General features: G+C 38.5%; 1 protein-coding gene across 3 annotated transcripts; it reads right to left on the bottom strand.

Annotated features, from left to right (window-relative positions):
• Positions 1–902: 902 nt before the first annotated feature.
• patz1 (POZ/BTB and AT hook containing zinc finger 1) lies at positions 903–19,848 on the bottom strand. 3 transcript variants are annotated; one of them, XM_042508008.2, is made up of 6 exons: positions 18,249–19,848; positions 14,900–14,963; positions 14,612–14,783; positions 11,962–12,120; positions 7,045–7,257; positions 903–6,705 (listed from the first exon to the last, which is right to left on the bottom strand). In XM_042508008.2, exons 1-6 carry the CDS (start codon positions 19,484–19,486, stop codon positions 6,227–6,229), a joined length of 2,325 nt encoding a protein of 774 aa, XP_042363942.1. In that variant the 5' UTR covers positions 19,487–19,848; the 3' UTR covers positions 903–6,226. The 3 variants fall into 3 exon arrangements, with proteins under 3 accessions (XP_042363942.1, XP_087946702.1, XP_042363931.1); XM_088090576.1 differs by lacking the exon at positions 7,045–7,257; XM_042507997.2 differs by lacking the exons at positions 7,045–7,257; positions 11,962–12,120.
• Between the last annotated feature and the right edge of the window lie 1,363 nt (positions 19,849–21,211).

Below are 21,211 nucleotides of genomic sequence, written 5' to 3'. Positions count from 1 at the left end.
AACTTATCAAAGCAAGACTTGAATACTAAGTTTTTTTGTTTGTTTGTTTTTAGCAAAAATGCATGTGTTTGTGAGTAACTGAGCATATGACTGGATAAACGAGACTTTGATTATACTGCACAAGATATGAGTTTGTAAACAGGTGTTTGTTTTAAAATAGTTTTTCTGTTGTCAACCCTTTGAAACCAGGAGCATTATCACTTTTCTTTTACTGCTTTCAGATGCCTTTCACACATATCTAAAGCTTTGAATTTTGGATTCATTTCCGAAACATGAGAAAAAAGGGATTTAGCAACTTGGTAAAAACTTAAAGAAACCTGCTTATATAGGGCATTATTTTTTAAAAAAGCTAGGGAAAAGTTATATATCTAATGATCATAATTACATATTTAAAATTATGTTACAAAATTATTATAATTTTTAAGCGTTCTTTCACTTTTTTCTTACATTTTATTTGTTATTTATTTATTTTTATTTTACAAATTTCCATGTAATTTCCTTGTACTTTTTTACTAATTTCGTGCTCATTTTTAGGACATTTCTTCTTTCCTTGCTCATTGCCTTCTTCCCATGTTTTTGAAAGAAATAAAGCAATTTTTCTCAGGTTTCTAGGGTTAAAACGTGGTCTCCAGTCAGTGAATTAAAATGTGCGCCCTTTTCAATGGAGGATCATTAGAAAAACAAGTTTCTTCACCGATTCAAGATCACACAACATTACCAACTGTAAAAATTGTATAATATTGTGGGTGAAGTGTCCATTCAAGTACATCACTTGAGTAAATGTACTTGTTTCCATTCAACCACTAGTAGAGGAGCAGTTGTAAAATTGCTCCCAATGTCCAGTCCAGGTCTGGATAGATTGATTGTTTAATTTTTTCACCAGTAATAACTACAGGAGAAAGTTATGAGCTTTTTCAATTGCAATTTATTTGATGCTCATCTCTGTACCAACAAGGGAGATGAGACTCAATAACAGAGTACAAAAACAAATATCTATAGAAAAGTATGCTTATATTGAAATATGTCCAAAGACGTTATAACAAAACATGTAGCTCACATGTCTTAAGAGCAATCTTGTTGAGTACGATGATAAAATACCAAGTTAACATATTGTACATTTTTCTGTGTGTGTTTTTATACAAAAGTGTCAATGCAAGTCACTCTGTACAATTCTTAACCTTTAGAAAAGAGGACCTTTTTTAATCCACTGCTGTGCACAATCAGTATTTGGAAGGCACTTTGCAACAGACCAAAAGCAGAAAGCAAAAAAACATTTAGGCCTAAATACTCAACGAAAACACCTTTGAGTACCAACATGAGTGAAACAAAATCATACATCCCAGTGAGAAACAAACTGAACATTATTTCCTTACAGCATCTTCTTGTTTACAATCAAACAACAAAAACAACCCTTATCACCTTTTAAGGAGTAAATACTAGTGCAGAGTGGATCAAAAAAGGAGGAAAAACTTGGTCAAAGACGTGAGTCGTGCAGCTGGCAGTGTGAGCGCTACCAGAGCAGAGTGACAGTACGGCGAACAGTGAAACTATAATCGCCACAAACCAGTGATCAACATTCAGTCTCCAGCTCAGCTCAGCATGCCAGAACATGCAGCTTCAATCAAATGGCCATAACTTAACATCCCTCCACATGATGGACAACAAACAAAAAAAATCTAAATATGTACAGGACCACCGTTGACAAACACTGATCATATTGGTTGGTTCATATATATTTATATATATATTTATAGAATGTGTATATGAATGGTATATACACTTGTTACAATCACAACAGAACCATAAATAATATAGGAATGTACTGAATTAACACACTAAATTACACACAAATAATTAAACAGAAAGCAGAAAACAGATCAAAACTCAGACACACACACACACACACACACACACACACACACACACACACACACACACACACACACACACACACACACACACACACACACACACACACACACACACACACACACACACACTCCCAGCCCCTTCACTGTGGGACTGGGTTTGATTTACGTCATGATACAGGTTTTTAAACACAAGAAGAAACACCGACCTATAAGAAAAATGTGAGAGGTCAATAAAATATAGGAATGATTTAAAAATATATATATTTTAGTGTAGATCTCATCCCACAGATGCCAGCTTAGCCAATTTTCTGGCAGTGATTATTTGTGTGTTTCAGTATATACAAAACTACGAGGAAGTATGTCATGATTTAGAAAAGGGTCTAGGTTTGCGTTTTTTTAACTTATACTTCATCTGTAATATCCTGTCCGGTTATTTAAAGGGGAACTCCTGTATTTTTAACCAGGACTCTATTTCCCCATGTTTTTGTGTCCACGTGACTGAGGGAAGCAAAAATATTTGGGGCAGGAGCACCATGTCTATTGAATTTAAAGTTGTTGCATTTATGACTGACATGCTTATATTGTTGACACCATTATGGAAAGGTCCTTACAGGGAAATTAAGCATTTTTCTGTACTTGTGATTAAATCTCGCTAGACAGAAAATGGTGGAAACGAGCGAGAATTGAAGAGAGGAGTGCCGTGAAGACTTTTTGATTTGGCTTTTCAATAAGAATATTTGACGGTTTGTTTTGTTTCCATACAAAGTTTTAAAGTCTGAACACGCTCTGCGGGACGTTCAGTGTAATGGTGGCATTCACGTAATATAGTAAACAAGCTAATGGTGTAAACGACAGATTGCAAAAGCACATTTTTTGCCGACACTGTGTCATAAATCTACCTTCTACATTAGCTTGCTGTGAGATGTAAATTCAACACTTCTCCACCGTATGGTGCAGTCTTCTCTCTCCCTCCGTGCTGCTGCCTGCATGTCTGCAGCTGCAAAGAGTAGCATGAAAGTCAAGAGCACTCACTCTGCAGCAAAATATGGGGACCAAAACCTCCCTACAGGTACATTGCACAAACATTGCTCGGGTGCCCCGTAGCCTATATGGTAAAGTGGGCACCCCATGTACAGAGGCCATGTCGCCGCAGCTGCTTGACTTGAAGTAATCTCAGTCGACTGAAGGTCTCCGACTGATGATTTGAGTCTCTGACTTTCAAGAGGTAGCCCTAGATAGCGCATCTTTCTCTTATCTAAAATACTTTCAATGTCATGGCTGAATATTAAGCTGATTTTGACAATGTGAAAAGTCCACAAGATTTTAGAATAAGACATTTTTAGCAAGGCCTGGAAACCAAACAAACAGTAAAAAGCAACACATTTCATTTCTCTGTGGTGTTTTCTGTGAAGTTGTCAGACACTTTAAATCACAATCTAAGCCTGTCAGTGGCAAAAACAAGCACTTTTAGCCGATATGATTGACATGGTGAACCTGCCCTGAGCGTTTACATGTCAGCCTGTTTCCCAAACTCTGGCTGCGGCTCTCTCAATACTGGAAAAAAAATGTTGTTCCCACTAATCACTTAGAAACAAAAACAGAAAAATATGGCTTGAAAATAAGGGTCCAGGGTGGAAACTACTGGAGTTCCCCAGTAAGATGCAAAACCAAATAAGCGGCATAGAAAAATGTTCATTACAGTGAAGCGAGATTTCAAATAAACAAAGCAGCAAAGTGGATGTGAGGCTCCTGTTGTGTACTGACTTGAGGAACCATTCAGTTATGTCCTTTCTTATCACAGGAATGTCTCGGTTCAACATTTTAGATTGAACACATTTTCACTGCAAGACACTCGGATGGGTAGCTTGAACATGAATCTAGCAAGCGTTGGTGCAAACACAAGATATGTCGTATACTAACAGCACAAATCTGACAGGAGACGGGCGAGCTATACAAGAAGTGCAGGTGATGAGGAGGAAGGTGAGACAATGACTTCACTCTGTAAAAGAAGCGTTACGTTTGGTCGGTTCAGAGGCTGGTGGATCAGGGCGCGACTCCTTCTAACTCCCCTAACTGTTGCACAACACACACACATAACCACACATCTCCATTTAACATAATTTAGGGTGAAAAATTATCAAAACGAGCAAATCACAAGATTTTTGTTTGACAATTAAAAAAACTGTACACAAAACAGTGGGCATGAATAAGTTAATAAAATATAATCTACATTTCTAAAAATATATACTGAAAATATACCTGACCTTGGTCCCTGTTTAATGTACACAACTGATTTAATACCGAACAAACCAGGCTTGGAAACATTTTCATTGTAGAGGGGGAAACAAAGCTCATTCCTAACAAGCTCAAGGCATGTTTCATGAATGATTTTACAGTTAAAAAATGTGGGAAAATTAATTTTCAAAAGTATTCCTGCACAGAATCCTGATTATAGTAATAATGGCTTTCCTCCCCTTACTTCTACCTTTTTTTTGTCTAAATAATTTACAAAGCTTCAAATTAAAAACTAAGCTTTTCACAGCCAGATGAATTGCTTCATTTAGAAAGAAAAATTGCCTTCAGCTATCACATCAGCTCTCTGGTTAAGAGAGTTCAAGTAAAGGATTGACCACAATCCTTAAAGTCTTCTTTCAAATAATATTTAAAAAAAAGCCTCTACGAGAAAGACTACAAGTATTTTCAAAGAACTGGATCTAAAGTAAATAAAACTAAAGACAGAAAGCTGTGGTGCTATTGGTGCTTTAAATAGTTATTTTTCCACCAATGACTTTTTGTAGGCATTTTTAATTTATGACATATAATGTTTGGTTTTAATTTGATAATTTACAAACTTAGAAAAAATAAAATCGTATCACCTTTTGAAACTTAGGGAGCTCCTGAACCCTTTGAAACCTGGAGCAACATCACTTTTCTTGAGCCGCTTTCAGCCGCCTTTCACAAGTATTTAAACCTTGAACCCTGAGAAAATTGGTGTGATTGTTTTCAAAAACATGGGAAAAAGGCAATGAGCAATGTGGTAATGACTGTTCCAGCAATTGCAAGACACTGGTAGATATAGAAAATTATTTTTTAGAAAGCTGGGTAAAAATGTCTAGGGAAAACTTAAATAAGCTAGAAAAAAAATTGTTTATAATATTGATCATAATTACATATTTAAATTATGTTACAGAATTATTTAAAACAATTTTAAGCACTTTTCTTGTTTCTTTCTTTCTTTTTTTAAACTTATTTTTTCAGGTAATTTTCTTGTATTTCTTTCTAATTTCTTTCAAATTTTGGGTCATTTCTTATTTCATTGCTCATTGAATTCTTCACATTTTTTTAAAGAAATCAAGCCAATTAGGGTTAACACCTAATGAATTAAATTCCCAATGATACACAAAGCAATATGGTGTAGATTTCTTCAGTGAGGTAGCTTAATTACTTTTTTTTCTTCGTTTTACTTTTTGACAGATTTTTATGTCACCAGATGATCTTTGTATGGATGCTGTAACAGTTCAAATTCAAAGTTTCATCGATACGTGTGTTGTGCTTTTTAACTGTAATCCTCTAAATAGTGATTAATTAAAGGTCCATAACAGCTATTAGTGCCTCTCAGCAGGATACTTTCTGTATGAAGCAGGAGAAAAATGCAATAAATGTCATAAAAAATGCCTTGGGTCTGTTGGGAATGTTTCTCTGAATAATTTACAGAATAAAAGAAAACCTGCTATCAAACTTAAGGGCCAATTTAAATCCCCATCCTTACGAAAAACTGAATCCGTCTCAAAAGAAGCAGAACGCAACATAAATACACAATTCAGCCCTCTTGTTGCTCTGAGGTAAAGACATGTTTACAACGTTCAAGAGAACAGGGAATACGAAGCATTAAAATCACTGCGATGGCCAAGGGTCGATTCACCGGGAACATCAGAGCAGTTAGAGTGGGCGAACAGACAATAAGTAGTTACTTTTTTTTTAAGGTCGCAGTAAATTATTCATCTCATGTCAAGAAACGTTTGTGCAGCCAAGAAAGCTCAATAACACACAAGCCGAAAACAACTGAAAGAATACGTAACTTCAACAGATCCACGTCAGATAAAGGAAATAAAAACCTTCATGTTGTTTCTTTATAAAGACAATTTAAACACCGTGCACGCACTTTTCATACTCTGAAAAAGTAGAAAAAGTAGGAATCGTATGGCAGTCTGTGACAAAAATATCGGATACACATTAAGCAACGAACAGAGAGAGTCGCCTTGAGGCAAAGTTATTCCCAAATACAGAGCGTCTTCTGTGGGAAACCCGGCTTTGTCCTAAGAACAAGAGGCTTTAGAAGAACTTCAGCGAACATGTCACTTCCCTCCAAAGTCGATTCCGCTTTGACCTGCGTCGGCATCCACCAGAGAAGAGGCGAAAGCAGACTGGACTATCTGAAAGCCAAAGGACTCGAGCAGGGACATGTTTTGTTGAGGGGAGAAGGGAGAGGTCAGGGAGGGGGCCAGCTCATTTAAGCCTGACCCTGAAACCCCCTGGGCCTTCTGGGCTTTGTGAACTCTGTGCTGGTGCTTGTTGAGGTAGGACTTGGTGCGGAAGGCCTGGCCGCAGATGCCACAGCTAAACTTCTTCTCAGGGTCCGTCTTGGCTTTAGATCCTTCTGGAGAGCCCAAGGCCCCGGCAGAGGCTCCGTTACAGGCAAGAGAGGGCATCTCGAGCTCCGGCCCGTCAGGTTTGTGTGGAGATTTAAGCTCGTCACCGTTGGACAGGTCCCCAAATGAAGGATCTGATTCTTCTGATTCCAGGTGAGGACATTTCCCAGCATTTTCCTGCCCGTCTGGGGAAAACACAGGATGGACAGGAAGGGAGAGACAGAGAGAGAAAATGAAGAGAGGTATGAATTAGGATTATATTAACGACAGGTTTTGTCAAAAATCCAGTTTGGCACCTGCAAAAACTTAAAAACAATAACTTGAGACTTTGTGGGAGGGCACCAAGCAGAACAAATTAGTAATACAGATCAATCACTAAATACAGTAAAATAAAGCATTAAACTACACAGTCATCTGTTTCAGTCCATCTGCCCAGCGTCCACTGACACTCTGCCGTGCTCATCCAACCAGTGAGCAGAGCTAGCACCATGCCCCCACCCACCCTCCTGCTGGACTGTACTGACCTGCAGCAGGCCCATGGACGGGGAAGCCAGGTACCCCGCCAGAGCGACAATCCCAGAAATATGGAGCCCCACCTGCCTTCCCCAAGAGCAGCTCAGGCTGCAGGCCCAAGGCTGGAGGGCCAGGCTGGGGAAGAGCTGGGTGTCCAGCGAGCCCATGAAAGCGACCCTCTGCCTCAGACGAGGTGAGAAGCAGCTGGCGACTGGCGCACAGGTCTACACAACACCCGGCCCGGGAGAAAGGAAGGGGAGGGGGCAGACACAACAGGCCGGCGAAAACCATACGGACAGAATTACCTTCAGTTCATCACTAGTACTGAAATGCTGTCAGTAGGGATGTCCCAATCCGATTGGAAGGATCGGTATCAGCCCCGATCACTTTTTTTTTTTTTTTATTGATCGGGATTTGGTTATTTTGAGCACATGCCCCGCCCGATCCTTTGTTTACTCGAGAAAGCACAATTTGCGGCAGAGGTGCTGAGGTTTTATTGTAATGCTGCTACTCCATTAAGTAGAAAATGATTTTTGTCATATTCTACCAAAGATGCTTCACCACTTTAAGTAAAACTACATTTTTTCTTGTTCACTTTTTGTGAAGTAGTTTTACAATAATGTTATAATAAAATAATTGTGACTGATTTTTTAATTGTTGTGACTGGGAATGTTAAAGTTTGGCTGTCAAACTACTTTGAAGTGTAATTGTGATTATATCATTCATTTATAGTGTTCTGTGCTTTTATGACAATGCTACACTAACTGGATTTGAGAGCAATTTCTTTAGAAACATTTTAGTTTCTTGACTTTATTTTGTTTAAAAAAAACAATGCTGCACTAAGTGAAACTGGAAGCAATTTATGAAGACATTCAATTGACTTAGTTATTTTATTTATTTGTTTATTCTGTTATTGTGTAAAAATAAAATAAAAACCCCTTTAAGGACTGTGTAGATGCAGACACTGCAGAGCTATTGAACTGTCCAGTATATACACTGGATTGATTTTATAACTTTAAAGTACTTGAAGTGTGCATTGTGCAGCTGTATTATTCAGTAAATACAAGTATCAGATCAGGACTCGGTATCGGCAGATACTCAGTATCAAATGATGGATCAGGATTGGGGGGGGGGGGTTAACTTGATCGGGACATCCCTAACTGTCAGTAAACAAAATAAACTCGACAGTTTTGATAGTTTGATTTCATCTATGTTGAGTGAGTCCCATCACTAAAAAAACCTGACTTTTCCCTTCCAGCATATAATATACCAAATATAATACCAAATCCCTGAACTAAGTGACTTCTGATGTAAACATTTAATGAGATAATTGACTGAAACGTTACTTGTGATAAACACATCCAATCTAAATCCTCCTTGCGCCTGACACTCTTTTATCAAATAGTACATACACTGTGTGTCATCTGAATGATAAAATTAGATTTTTATGTTTACTGTCTATGCTTTATACTGTGTTCAACAAAGTATAATGTTCACAGACACAACTCATTTGTCTCACAAATGAAATGACACTAAATGAAGACTAAAGTGAAAAACTGCAGTAAATATAGTGACAGTACACAATCTGGCCATTTCGAAGGGTTAATCAAATATTCAGCTTAAGTGGAGACACTTCAGGTAAGAACATAGGTTTTTCATGGAGCGCATAATTTTAAGATTTTGGGCTATTTTGCTTCCACAGCATGTTGTCATTGAGACTAGTAGGAAGAAAAGATCCAAAATACAAATTTGGATGTTTATTTTCGTACAAATTTCTGTGCTGGAAATAGATGGAAAAAGCATACATTTAATTAGATTAAGCCCTACCTGCATCAACATAAAATTTCAGACAACTTGTAGTACAAAACACAATTGTCTTAATGTGTCAATTTTACAATACATATTTTTAATGGCTCTTTTCTCAAAATGAGTGTTTCCACACACTCTGAGCCAGAAATCTCCACCTCACGTACGGTTGGTAGTTATCACTTACATGCACCAAATCTTCTAATATTATTCCTGTCTGTACTCTGAAGGTTTTTACAGAGCGGCTTGTTCACATATCGTTCATAAACTGATGTATAAAACATTTCATTCCTAAAAATATGGCAAAAATAACCACATTTTAAGGGTGTTGCCAGTGTTTTCTGATTAATGGAGTGATAAAAAGAGATAATCAAAATTCCCTCTAAAACATTTGACTCTTAATATGCCAGCACAATGAAACAAGAACATGGACTTATCTAATATTCAGATTTCTTTCAGAAATATATGCAAATTACTGCATATTTAATTAGATTAAGCCACATCTGCATGTTTGAATCTTACATTTTTAGAAAACCTGTAATACAAAAAAAGTCTTTATGTCAGTAATCAACCGGGGGAGGTCCATGATGCTGTCTATCAGTTAAATGTGTACCCTGTTCACCTGTAGTGCCGCCTCTTAAACATGTATCTGATGAGTTTAGTCACTCAGAATTAATCATTGAAACCAAAGGATTTTCAAATCCTGTGAGTCCTCGGCTCGCTTAATGTTAAGTAGTATGCACGTAAATTTTATGACTCAAATATTCAGTCTCTTAAGTACTTAGCTTTACTTGAACTTGTGGTTCAGAGACATACTGAGCAGCACTTTGGTAACTGCTTACATATCTATCTGCCACGTGACTGTCGGTCAAACTGTTGTCCATAGAGGAAAAATACATATATAATACTGCAACGAGGTCTGTCTGTGTAGTAACTCTCACACCAGGAGAAAATTATCAATGCAAACTGACTCCACAATTAATTACATCCACTAATTCTAACAAAACTTCAGCAACGCTTTTCTAAAACTGAACCACCTTGAAAAGAAGCAGGAAAAAGACAAATTGCATTACAGCAAAACCTGAACAGGAAGATAAACACAATAATGGCATCCAAAGGACACATGTGAAAAAGATGAGTAATCCTTTACACTACACAAAATGCAGGAAAAAATTTAGTTGGCATATCTCTGGGTCATCATGTAGTGGGACATGCTGTTCTTGTCAAAAAGTTGCTGGTAATCACAAAGGGGCAGTACACATGCTGCATCTTTTGCAAGCTCCATAGAGTCCCAGAGATGACGTCGCCCTGGTTCCCTCATCAAAAAGCCAAAGGGTTTTTCCATAAATCACGGATCACTGCAGAAAATAAGATCTGTGGTAAACAAATGCTTATTATACTTACACGTTTTGTTCAGCAAATTGTAATGTAATTGCCAGAAGTAAAAAGCTAATGTAATAACTACACTATGGTCACGTTGCCACCACTACAGGGCTGTAAAGCCGTGTTTGACAGTGTTCGGCATAAAAGCTTTAAAGTTCACAGCGGGATATTTACAGACACATTTTATGCAGTAGAATAAAACGTGAAAGTCTCTTAAGGTTGCGTTAACCACAGACCTTATGCCAGGCTTCTAACCAAAACCCATTCAAAAAGCCAACGAGGAGGGAACCAGAGCTGCTAAAATGCTAATTCATTTCTTGGTTTAAGGACTCACTACTGGGGTTCTCTATTCTATTTTTAAAATGGAGATGCACAGCAGACGTGCTCGTAAGCCAAGCAGGTGCTGCCATGATATCGATATTTCTAAAGAGGATGTGTGTTAACACGTCTAACATGATGTAATTTAGAAAACAGTAAACAAAGCTATTATAATTTGTTTTATAGATTTACCAAGTGGCCAAAAGTTTCACGTTATATCAGTTCTGGTGGCAAAAGCAGCTCTCATAATAATCAATAATTCTGATAGACAACCTTCGTTTGGCAATTAGCCAAACAGAATCATTCACAAACGCCCTGCACTTGTGCGCTTTTTCCTGATTATTCACATAATTGCAGGAAGTCAGTTACAAGAGCAATCAACAGACCTAATGATGGTCTTATTAAATGTGGTTGTGGCTCACAGTTCACTGTGCACTGTCTCTATGCTACTGGTTCAACAAAAGATTTCAATGAATCCAGGGCAAATGGAGCACACAATAAGACACTCATGCAACACTGTGCATTGCTGAACAACAGCTGATGGACCAGCCAAGCACAAACAGACACCATATGATGCCATGGCCATGCTGGACAAACACAGATATTAAGAAAGTGACTCGGCACTCTAAATTCTTATATGGTTGTGTAGAACTGTCAACTGTGAAGTCTAGACAACTTCTGCATTTTCTATCACTGTATGTGATGATAGGAACTTTGCAAAATTTGCATGATATTCCCAATTTCCAGCCGAGTAAAGAGGAACATCTTCACTCTAGAGAACAATGTTGTGTTTTAGTAACAGAGGTACACACAGTATCAGGCATTTTCACTTGTCAAGCTACAGAAAAGGTCATGATTTCCACTTTAGTTTCACTTCAGCATGCAAGTAAATAAGTTGTCCACCTGTATATTCATTCTGTAGGAACACATGCAGTGCAAAAAAACGGTTTCTTCCGGACATGTCTGCAATATTAACCTTTGACATGCGTCAGGGAAACTTCTGAGAACACATTAGTGTTTCCAACACAGCTCTTAAGGTGTCAGTCTGCTGAGATAAACTGACGACCCGCCCAATCATTTCATACTTATTCTACAGCTTAAGGAGTTAGAGAATCATTAGAGAAAATGTCCTCACAGAGGTGTGAAATACTTGTGTCCCTTCTGCATAATAACCACAGGGAGGTTCTGTATACTGTACTCCTTCTGAAGGAAAGACACCGACAGCAAGCTAGCAGAAAGACAACCAGCACATGAAATTGCATAAAAATGTTTGAGCGCAAAGCTTGGCAGCAGAGATTGATGTATGCTTGTGTTTTTTTAAACATACACAAAAAGATGCAGCAGCATGTTTCTCCAAATAGCAGCAGAGCAAATGAAAGCCAGAAACATGAAAGTTTGGGATGGGGCGGGCGGCTGCTTGCCTTCCACTGAGCACTGGCGTCCCATGTGGTAAGGGGTGCCGTTGTGCATCTGCAGCTCTCCCCTTGGCTCAGGGAAGGTGTGCATTGTGGCAGAGGGGGGCAGTGGAGAGCCATGGTGTGTCTTTATATGCACCTTAAGGTAGGACGCAGTGGAGAAACCTGGACCAGAAGAACAAAGAACAAGGCAGTCGTTTGACACACTGAAGGCCTCGACTATGACGAGGGGGCGCTGTGGCTATTCGATGGGTTACCTTAATCGTAGTCACCAGAAGAAAATGTTGGCAATGTGCGTTTCTGCAAACCACGAATATATTGCATTTGTACGTTTTGTAAGCATCATATAAATGTTTCTAAAGTGATGTAGTATATGAGCTGCCTTTGTCATCTAGAGGTGGAGGGGATAGTGGATGGCGTGATACCGAGGTGAGACATCCTGCTAGCTATAGACCACTGTTCGAGACCAACAAACCACAAAACTGGTTGTGTTTTAGCGACGTTTTGGCCACTAAATGTTGCTGTTTTTAGAAACCCATTGCTGTGTTTTCATTGGAGATAGAGCCACAAAAAGCATCTGTATTTTAAAGAGACATGCTAGCTTTTCCTGCTGGGATAGTGCCACACAAAGCAGATATTTTAACCAAAATCATGACCTTTTCCTAACCATAACCACGTATTTTCCGTGCCTGAACCTAAGCACTTGTTAATCACATAATAAAAGTTAAGTTTCAACACAGAAATGTTATTGAAAATGTTAAAAAAAACGTAATGTTTCAACTGGGGATGCACAATATTGGATTTTTTGCCCACATTCAATATGCCAATATATATCACTTTGTCAATTAAAAAATAAATAAATAGGTTTGTCATATCAGCAGAAATCAGCATGTTGGCCGATCCTGATATTTCATTTTACAGCCAATATCGGCAGATACTGATGATGTGCAGACATTATCCTGCGTCCCTTGTTTCAACTTATCCCTTACATACGAATGTAACATATTTGTGGTTTGCAAACACTTTTTCGGGTAATTGGGTTGCCTTCTCTTTGAATTTTATTACTCACAGTGAAGAGCATGACTCTAATATAGGAAGGAGACAGAAATCAAAATTACCCTCCACAGTAAGCAAAGAGTGATGCACATTGTAAAGAGACGTTCATTAAGAACTAATCACTTTTATCCTTGTTTCACTGGATGACTGTTAGCTGATGCAGTTACACGAGAAGGTTACAATGCTGCCTCCCAGCTATCTTACCTCAGAAAGGTGTTAAATATGAAAAAATACTTTCACCTAAATATTTTGTTTCAACTCAGCTTTTTTTGAATTGCTGGCATTTTATCTTTAACCCTTTAATCTACATTATCCATTACTTCAGTTGCAGCTTTGTACATTTAATGTTTCTTGTCTTGTTTGTGATTGTTTTCGTCAACGTAGCTTTGCTCTCATTGTCTCATTTACAAAGCATACTTATGCAAAACAGGGTAAACAACTTTCATTACACCAAACATTGTAGATTAATGCAACCAAGCTTCCAGGAGGAGACAAGGGGCGTGAGGTGATTTTGGTCACAACAGTTGTCGGTAGTGAACTCTAGTGTGCAGGCCCCACAGGCACGAAAAAAGCCGGAGGAAGCCTGAAAAACATTTTCAGCATGTAGCACCAAGACTTTACATACAAGGTAAAGGCAAACTTTCAGACATTTTTGTCATATTCAGTATGTGCATTTCACCAAAAATACTCTGGCAACAAACAAAGAATTTCAAATATTTTGTACAACCTGCAATCTGTCCCTGAAAGACACAGTCACACTTTTACTAACACTACACACACTCTGAATAAGGCTTTGGGGAAATGTTGGGAGTGTTTACGCTTCCTCCGGTGTCCAAGCAGAAAATAAATACTGAAACAACAAAAAGGAAAGCTCCTTCATTCAGTTCAGTGAAACCGATGGCATGATGATGTAGATGCCAATACAGAAGGCCCAGACAAGAAAAAAAAGAACGCGATTTAAGGTTGTTACTTTCTATCTTTGTAGTAACATATTTGTTCTCTTAATTAACCTGTGATGTTATGTGCTATGTGCACTTGCACATACAGTACTTTGCAAAAGTCATAGACCACTTTATACCTTGTTATTTTTGCAAGGGTATAATGTATATATGTATATATACATTATACCCGGGGGGGGGTAATGCATTGTACACACTCTCTGTATTCTTTGTTTGTATCTTAATAAAGTGACAGAAAAATATATACATAAATATCTTCATTAAATCTATAGTGGCCTAAGACTTTTGCACGTAACTGTTTTAGGTTATGGCTTTGTCATCATGGCACACTCATGACAGTCTACTTTCGGAGTGGTGCAGGAAATCCTGTGTTTTGGACCAAGTTGCAATGTTACATTACAAGTAAACAAAGTAATTCATAAAAGAAAAAATGTATAGATTCCAACAGCATGACCAAACTCTACACTTTGGTTATTTCTTTAAGAACATACAGCAGAGCCACCGCATACCAAAACCAGATTTCTGCAATTTTTTTATCCTCTGAATATATATGACTAAAGAAGTGAATATCTGCCTGAGCACTGGACAGGCTTGTTTCTGAGGATCTTATAGCAGTGTGGTGAGGTATTTCAAAAAACTACCTTTGTTGCAGATGCCACAGTAGTTATGCGTCCCTTCGCTGTGTTTCTTGAGGTGGTCTGTCATGTAGGCAGCTCGCAGAAACTTGCCACAAACTTTGCAGGGGATTTTGTCTTCATGGCATGCAAGGTGTGACCGGAGGCGATCTCTTGTAGCAAAAGAGGCATTACAAATCTGAAAAACAGAAATATGACACGTTACCACTGTTCTCGTGTATCATGGTGTAAAACCATCACCAGCTGGAGGGTTTCACAGTACATTAACTTGGACATGTAGATCCTGAATGTTACCTGGCACTTGTGGGGTCTCTCTGTTGTGTGAACCTGTTTGATATGTCCATTCAGGTGGTCTGGTCTGAAAGGAAAAGGGAAATTATTTGTTGTCCATCTGTGACACATTTGTAATATATTTTCAAATAGTTACAGGTACCATTTCTTATAATTAGCTTTCCTCATTTAAAATATTTTTTAAATCACTTACGGGACAGCGGCAACCAAAACATAACTGTGCACTACTGTGGTGAGTGTTGACAAGCCTGAGCAAACTGACTCTATTATGACCAAACACTTAGTTATCAATGAGTGACTTTGAGCGTGGAACTATATTATTGTTACACTATTATTTTAATGTTACATTATATTTGTGTGGTGGCGCGTTTTACAAGAAAGTTTTTTTCCTGTCAGTATTATTAATATTAACTCTGAATCAGCATTCAGCTTTATGGAGCAGCCTGCGTGAGCATCTGAGGGACTTCACCTCAGTGGACATTTCAAAACAAAACAAAAAACCCCAAAACTTCAAGACATATACTTTTAGCTCGTCTTTTATACTTAATGGTGCTCATTATCTGTTGCTTCTGTTTTTAAGTTTTATCTTTGGTCTTTTGTATTATTTTATCTCATTTTTATAGTTTCTTTGACTTTAATTTATTTTACAGATCTTATCTTTAATGTTATGTGCTTTCTCTTTTTTTTCCACCTGTTTCTTTTTTGTGCTTTTTTAAATCTTGCTCTGTGAAGCACTTTGGGTTGCAATATTGTATGAAATGTGCTATATAAATAAAGTTTGACTTGATTTAATATCTATCCATATAAAATATTAGAGGCTAAGTGATGTCAAATATGATGAAAATAATACAGTAAAATAATGTATTTTACTGAGGGTAAGTAACTGTTAGGTCTATTCAGAATCTGGTTTATTGCCAAGTAGTTTCTCATGCACAAGGAATGTGCTTTGGTGTATTGGTGCATAACATAAACATAATAGAAGATAATTAAAATTAAACCAAGTATTGCAAAAAAATCACAAAACATAAGTATATTATTGAAGAAAATGGTGGTCAGTATACCATGGGATAATAAGTAAAGTATAAATAAATGTATTATTCTAAATATCTGGGATAGACATTCTTCCTCAGAGTGCAAAGGATTTAGGATTTATTTATTTAGGATTTAGGATTTATTGGACAGTCCATGATGGAGGGACAGAGGGGAAGAGTGGGGGGGGCATGGCACACAACACAAGTCCCTTAAATGCCAGAAAAAAAGATTGTCAAAATAAATGATGTAAAAACACTCTCTGCAGTTACTTTTTTCTTGAATGTAGCAAACCAGAGAGGATCAGAAGAAATCTTTTGACTACAGATTTGGTGAGGGCTCTGTCACAAACGTCCTTTTGATAATATTTTTGGCAGTTAGCATGCAACTGCATTGTGCCTTCTTTACATTTACTATCTGCGTGTATTTCGACCTCCAAAGCAGCAGGTGGTGACAGTGAGTTTGCAGCAGCGCCTGAGAGCACTGAGCCTGGGAAAGTGGTTTGCGTGGTTGCAGCAAAAGTACTCAGATGACAAGTCACTGTCTAACAGTCCTGCAGTTTTCTTACAAAACAAACTGAATTGTTCCATTGTGAATAAACACTTAAGATTGTGTCGGACTTTGCAGAAAGTGGCATTCTTAAAATTACGGATAATAATGCCTCCCACACACAAGGTTTGAACTCTGCCCCCTCTCTGTTAATTGGTACCAACTCACAAGAATAACTACCTACAAACATTTACTAATTCCTTGTTTTCGGACCTCAGATGGAGATCCAGGTGATTGGTGATAAAGTAGCAAACTACATTAAGTGTGTTCATCTCAAAAGCATGACATAACCTTCCTCTACTAATTTTTGCTTTGTTGCAAAGCTGTGGTTTTGCAGTTCTGTGATTGTGAGTACTCACCTAATACCTGCACTTACAGTACTGTGTGAAAGTCTTAGGCCACCACAGATTTCTTGTTTATGAAAAGTTGTAATGAGGATATTTTTATATTTATTTCTCTGTCTCTTTATAAAGATACAAGCACAGAATGCAGAGAACGTGTACAATGCACGAAAAGGTCAGAATACCACAACCATAACAAAATGTAGCTCAAACAAACAATACTGAGCTTTAGACCTGTCTTGAATGCAGCCTGGTGTAAATGCACTTGAAGATTAGCATTGTACATCTCATTTTGTCTGTCCATAAGAGTTCCAGACATACTGAGAGGGAAGGCAGGTCACACTAAATAATTGCATATTTAGCCTGTTGAAGTTGTTTTCTTCTGAAATATTTGCGTTTTTATGACTGTATACATATTTCCTGTATGTTCTGGTTGTATTTTCTTGAAGAGACTACAAAGAAATAAAAATATAGGATCATTTGACCTGACTAAAATAACAAACCTTAAGGTGGCCTAAGACTTTGCACATTCTTGCACATATGCATATACATGGAGTTACACTGATACTACTACTAAGAAACAGCGTCCTGGCTATTTTGGGCTTTTCACTGTATGATAACTGTCTCAGAAAATATCCCTGGTCCACTATATTACAGAAATATCATTACCAGTGAGAATGACCCTTAAAGGAATGAAAACACATTTTTAATGGAAGTATAAATAAATGTCTCCCTTTTGAAAATAACTAAAATAAAGGTGAGAATCTCCATCCAATTGCATTTTTTCCCCAAATATTGCTGGTAAGCAAATATACACAATATAATAATTGCCAACTTTCATATCAAAGCAGAGGCCTAAATTACTGCCAATTTCATACATAGCAAACAGCACCATTTTTGATTTAATGTTAGTTCTCCTTTGGACTCAGGCACATTTCTAAGGTATAAATCTGAAATACTCATATGAGGTCTGTTTTCTGCCCAAACTATTAGTTATGTTTGAAATCACTCACTCACTATTCTTTATGTAGTGTGTATTCAATAGTGAACTAGAATAACGAGATTTCGGACACTACACTGGAATTTTCTTCCTCTGGAAATACATGACCACATCGAATTGTGGTATACGGTTGTAAAATGTAGGGTACATTGTATGTACACTCAAATTCGCTGTGCATTGTGGGTATTTTATAGTGCACTATATAGTGGATGAAATTAACCACCGAGAATTCAAACTCTACTACAATATGGCAAACACATTATACAGTACACTATTTCTGTGATAGGCAACAGTTTCAAACACAGCTATTGTTTGAGGGCCCACTCTCTCTATGGGCCCCTGTGCAGCCGCCCTACCTGCACTGTCTATATTTACGCCCCTGTATCACGGTATACCTTAAAACTGGTGTATCGCTGCAACCTTAAAAACTTACCTTGAAAAACCTTTTCCACAGCTTTGGCACACATACGGTTTGCCGACTGACCCGTCATGGGACCGCACATGGTATGACATCCTGTCCTTGCGTTTGAACCGGAGCCCGCACACATGGCAGGCGTACGGCTTCTCCCCGGAGTGGGAGAGCTTGTGTCGGTTCAGGTGGTAAACGTCACGGAAAACTTTACCGCAAATGTCACAGCCGACGTGCCGCCTGGTCCTCTCCCGTTTGCGGCCGTTATCCAGCGTCAGCCCTCCGTGTAACTGCACGCCGTTTTCCACCAGACCAGGCTGAGACATTAAAGACAAGCCACCCGCTGCTGACAGGCTGTCACCGTGGTTGTTGTTTACACCGGAGCCGGTGTGGGCTCCGTGCTGCGCTTCGTGGTTCTTCAACCGGGAAGCCTCCGTGAAAGCTTTACCGCAAGTCCCGCACGGAAATAGCCCATTGTCTTTCTGGGTGCTGTGGTTAAAGTGCACAGCCTCCCCAGCTTTCTTTGGTCTCCCCCTGTTCCTCTTGGACCCCGGGGAGCCAGCGTCGTGCTGAAACGTGCTCCCCGGTATCTCCGTTGATGGGGAAACGGTCAGTCCGTCAACAGGCTCCAACATGGGCATCGACGACTCGCCGCCGTCCTCCAATAACACGGCGGCGGTGTCTTCACCCCCATCCAAATGCATCTGTGCATTGTTAGCAAAGCTTTGACCGTTCACCAGCATCGCCGTGCCGTTTACCAGATCCTGCTGCGCCACCGGGAAGCCCAGCTCCGTGGCCCCCGTGGCCTGGAAAAGGCTGGCGTCTCCTCCCCGTGAGGTCGGGACGAGGATTTGTACGTTTGACTGTTTGATCACCTCCTGACAAATCTCAATGACCGACCGCATTAGCAGAAACTTGGCAGCTGTCATCAACTCCGGGAAGCACTCCAGTCGCACCACGATCCTGGAGGTGTACGCGAAGTCCAAAACGTCTTTAAAAACTTTCGGGCTGATGGTGTGCATCTCCAGCTCCTTGCCGTCGCCCTCCGTCTGGCGGCTGAACACCGACTCGAAGTACTCGCTGCACGCCGCCAGCACAGCCTTGTGTGCGGGGAAGCTCTCCTCGCCGACGCGTAGAATCACATCGCAGAACCTGCCTCCATCTTTCCTCTGAACGTTGAGGTTGTGTAGCATCTCCGCACTGTGCTTGCTCACCTGATAGGTGTACGAAGAAGTCCAAGACGGCTCCGCTACCTTCTCCATGCCGAATTCATCCAATAACAATGGTTGTTAGCGTCAACGGTCGGAGAAATGACGGATTTTGTGTAACGATTTCGATCGGTTGATACCAGCTAGCTACAAAATCCGACACCAACCGCCCCTCCCCGTCGTTTTAGCATCTAACGTTTAACGTTAGCAGTAGCAGGGAAAAATGGCAGCCCCCCAGCTTCCTGTGAACTTTGACCCTGGTTTCTTGAGGGGTGGGGGTCGCTCTTGTTTTGTGAAAAATATGTTTCTCCGCGGTTTGATACTGAATGTCAATTTTTAACGATTCTGTCATTGTAACGGCTGTCAGTTAGAGGAGTCGAGCTCCGGCACCGCAGGGGTCTCTCATGTCTTTATGCCCAAACGTTAACACGCAGGTCTCTTCCTGCCTGGTCTGTTTGTAAAACCCCTCCCCCAACCGACCAACCTTTTCCTCTGTGCGGAGCGCAGTCTGTCAGCATGCAAACCACAATGATACTGTACGAGCCAGTGCAGCCGAGCTCTGCCTGCACATGGACAAAAACAACATATCCCATCATGTCCAGCTTCTACAGCGCTGTGCAAAAGTCCGAGGACACCTTCACCCTCTGAAACCTGGATGACATCAGTTTATTTGTGCTGGATTCAGATGTTTTTTTGTTTTGTTTTTTTTTAGCATTAAAACCTTGAAAACCAGAGCAGATCAGTTTGATTTCTTTCGAAAACATGAACAAAAGACAAGCAAAAAAATTGGTAAATACAAATGACCTGGAAATTGTTTTTAAAAAAGGGAGACAGAGAGAGAAAATTAACACAAAATTATAAAAATTATAAATATTTTTTAAATGGAAAAATGTCCAGAAAACTGTAGTTATAATTATCATTATATAGTTAGAATTGTTTAACAATATATATATATGTGTGTGTGTGTGTATTCAGTTAATTTCCTTTTTTTAATTATTGTTTTTTTTACATTTATTTTATTGCTGATTTTCTTATGAAAGTTTTACTATTTTAATTTTGTTATATATAATTTTATATATATATATATGTATATATATATATATATATATATATATATATATATATATATATATATATATATATAAAAACAAAAAATATTAGTATTTTTAGCATTTAAAAAGGAATATAAGAACCAAAAATAAGGAAATGGCCTGGTGAAAAAAGTGCTAAAAATTAAAGAATATTATACATTCTGTAACATATTTTGAATACATAATTCTAATAATCATACATATATTTTCTTAATTTTCAGGGTTGCTTTCTTGTCACCTTTTGCCAATTTCTTGCAATTTGCTCGTTGCCTTTTCTCATGTTTTTGAAGAGAATTAAACCTTTTTTGCTCAGGTTTAAAAGACTGAAATACTTGTGAAAGGTGTCTGAGTGTAGCACAAGAAAAAATGATGTCCATCCAGGTTTCAAAGGGTTAAATGCCTTTTCTTTGTAAGTAGTTTGCAATATTTACATTTGTTTATTATGCTGTTGTTCCCTTTGGCAATTTTTTTGCAGTTCACTGAACTTAATTTATATGTTGCCAAACTTGTTTGTATATTTTCAATTAAAAAAACAAGTTTTGCCTTTGCTACAAGGCAATAAACCCATCAAATGAATTATAAATGAAATTTGAACAAAGGGGGATGCTCATCCCATTATTACTGAACATATCAACTTATACTATTTGCAGAAATAGTATAACAGTTTATAATCATCTTGGAGATTATG

The sequence above is a fragment of the Plectropomus leopardus genome, chromosome 2 (genome assembly GCF_026936395.1).
Source record: "Plectropomus leopardus strain MGB_pleo_1.0 chromosome 2, ASM2693639v1, whole genome shotgun sequence".
NCBI lineage: Eukaryota > Metazoa > Chordata > Actinopteri > Perciformes > Serranidae > Plectropomus > Plectropomus leopardus.
The sequence above is the reverse complement of the archived record's forward strand: the minus strand, read 5'-3'. Positions and strand labels throughout refer to the sequence as shown.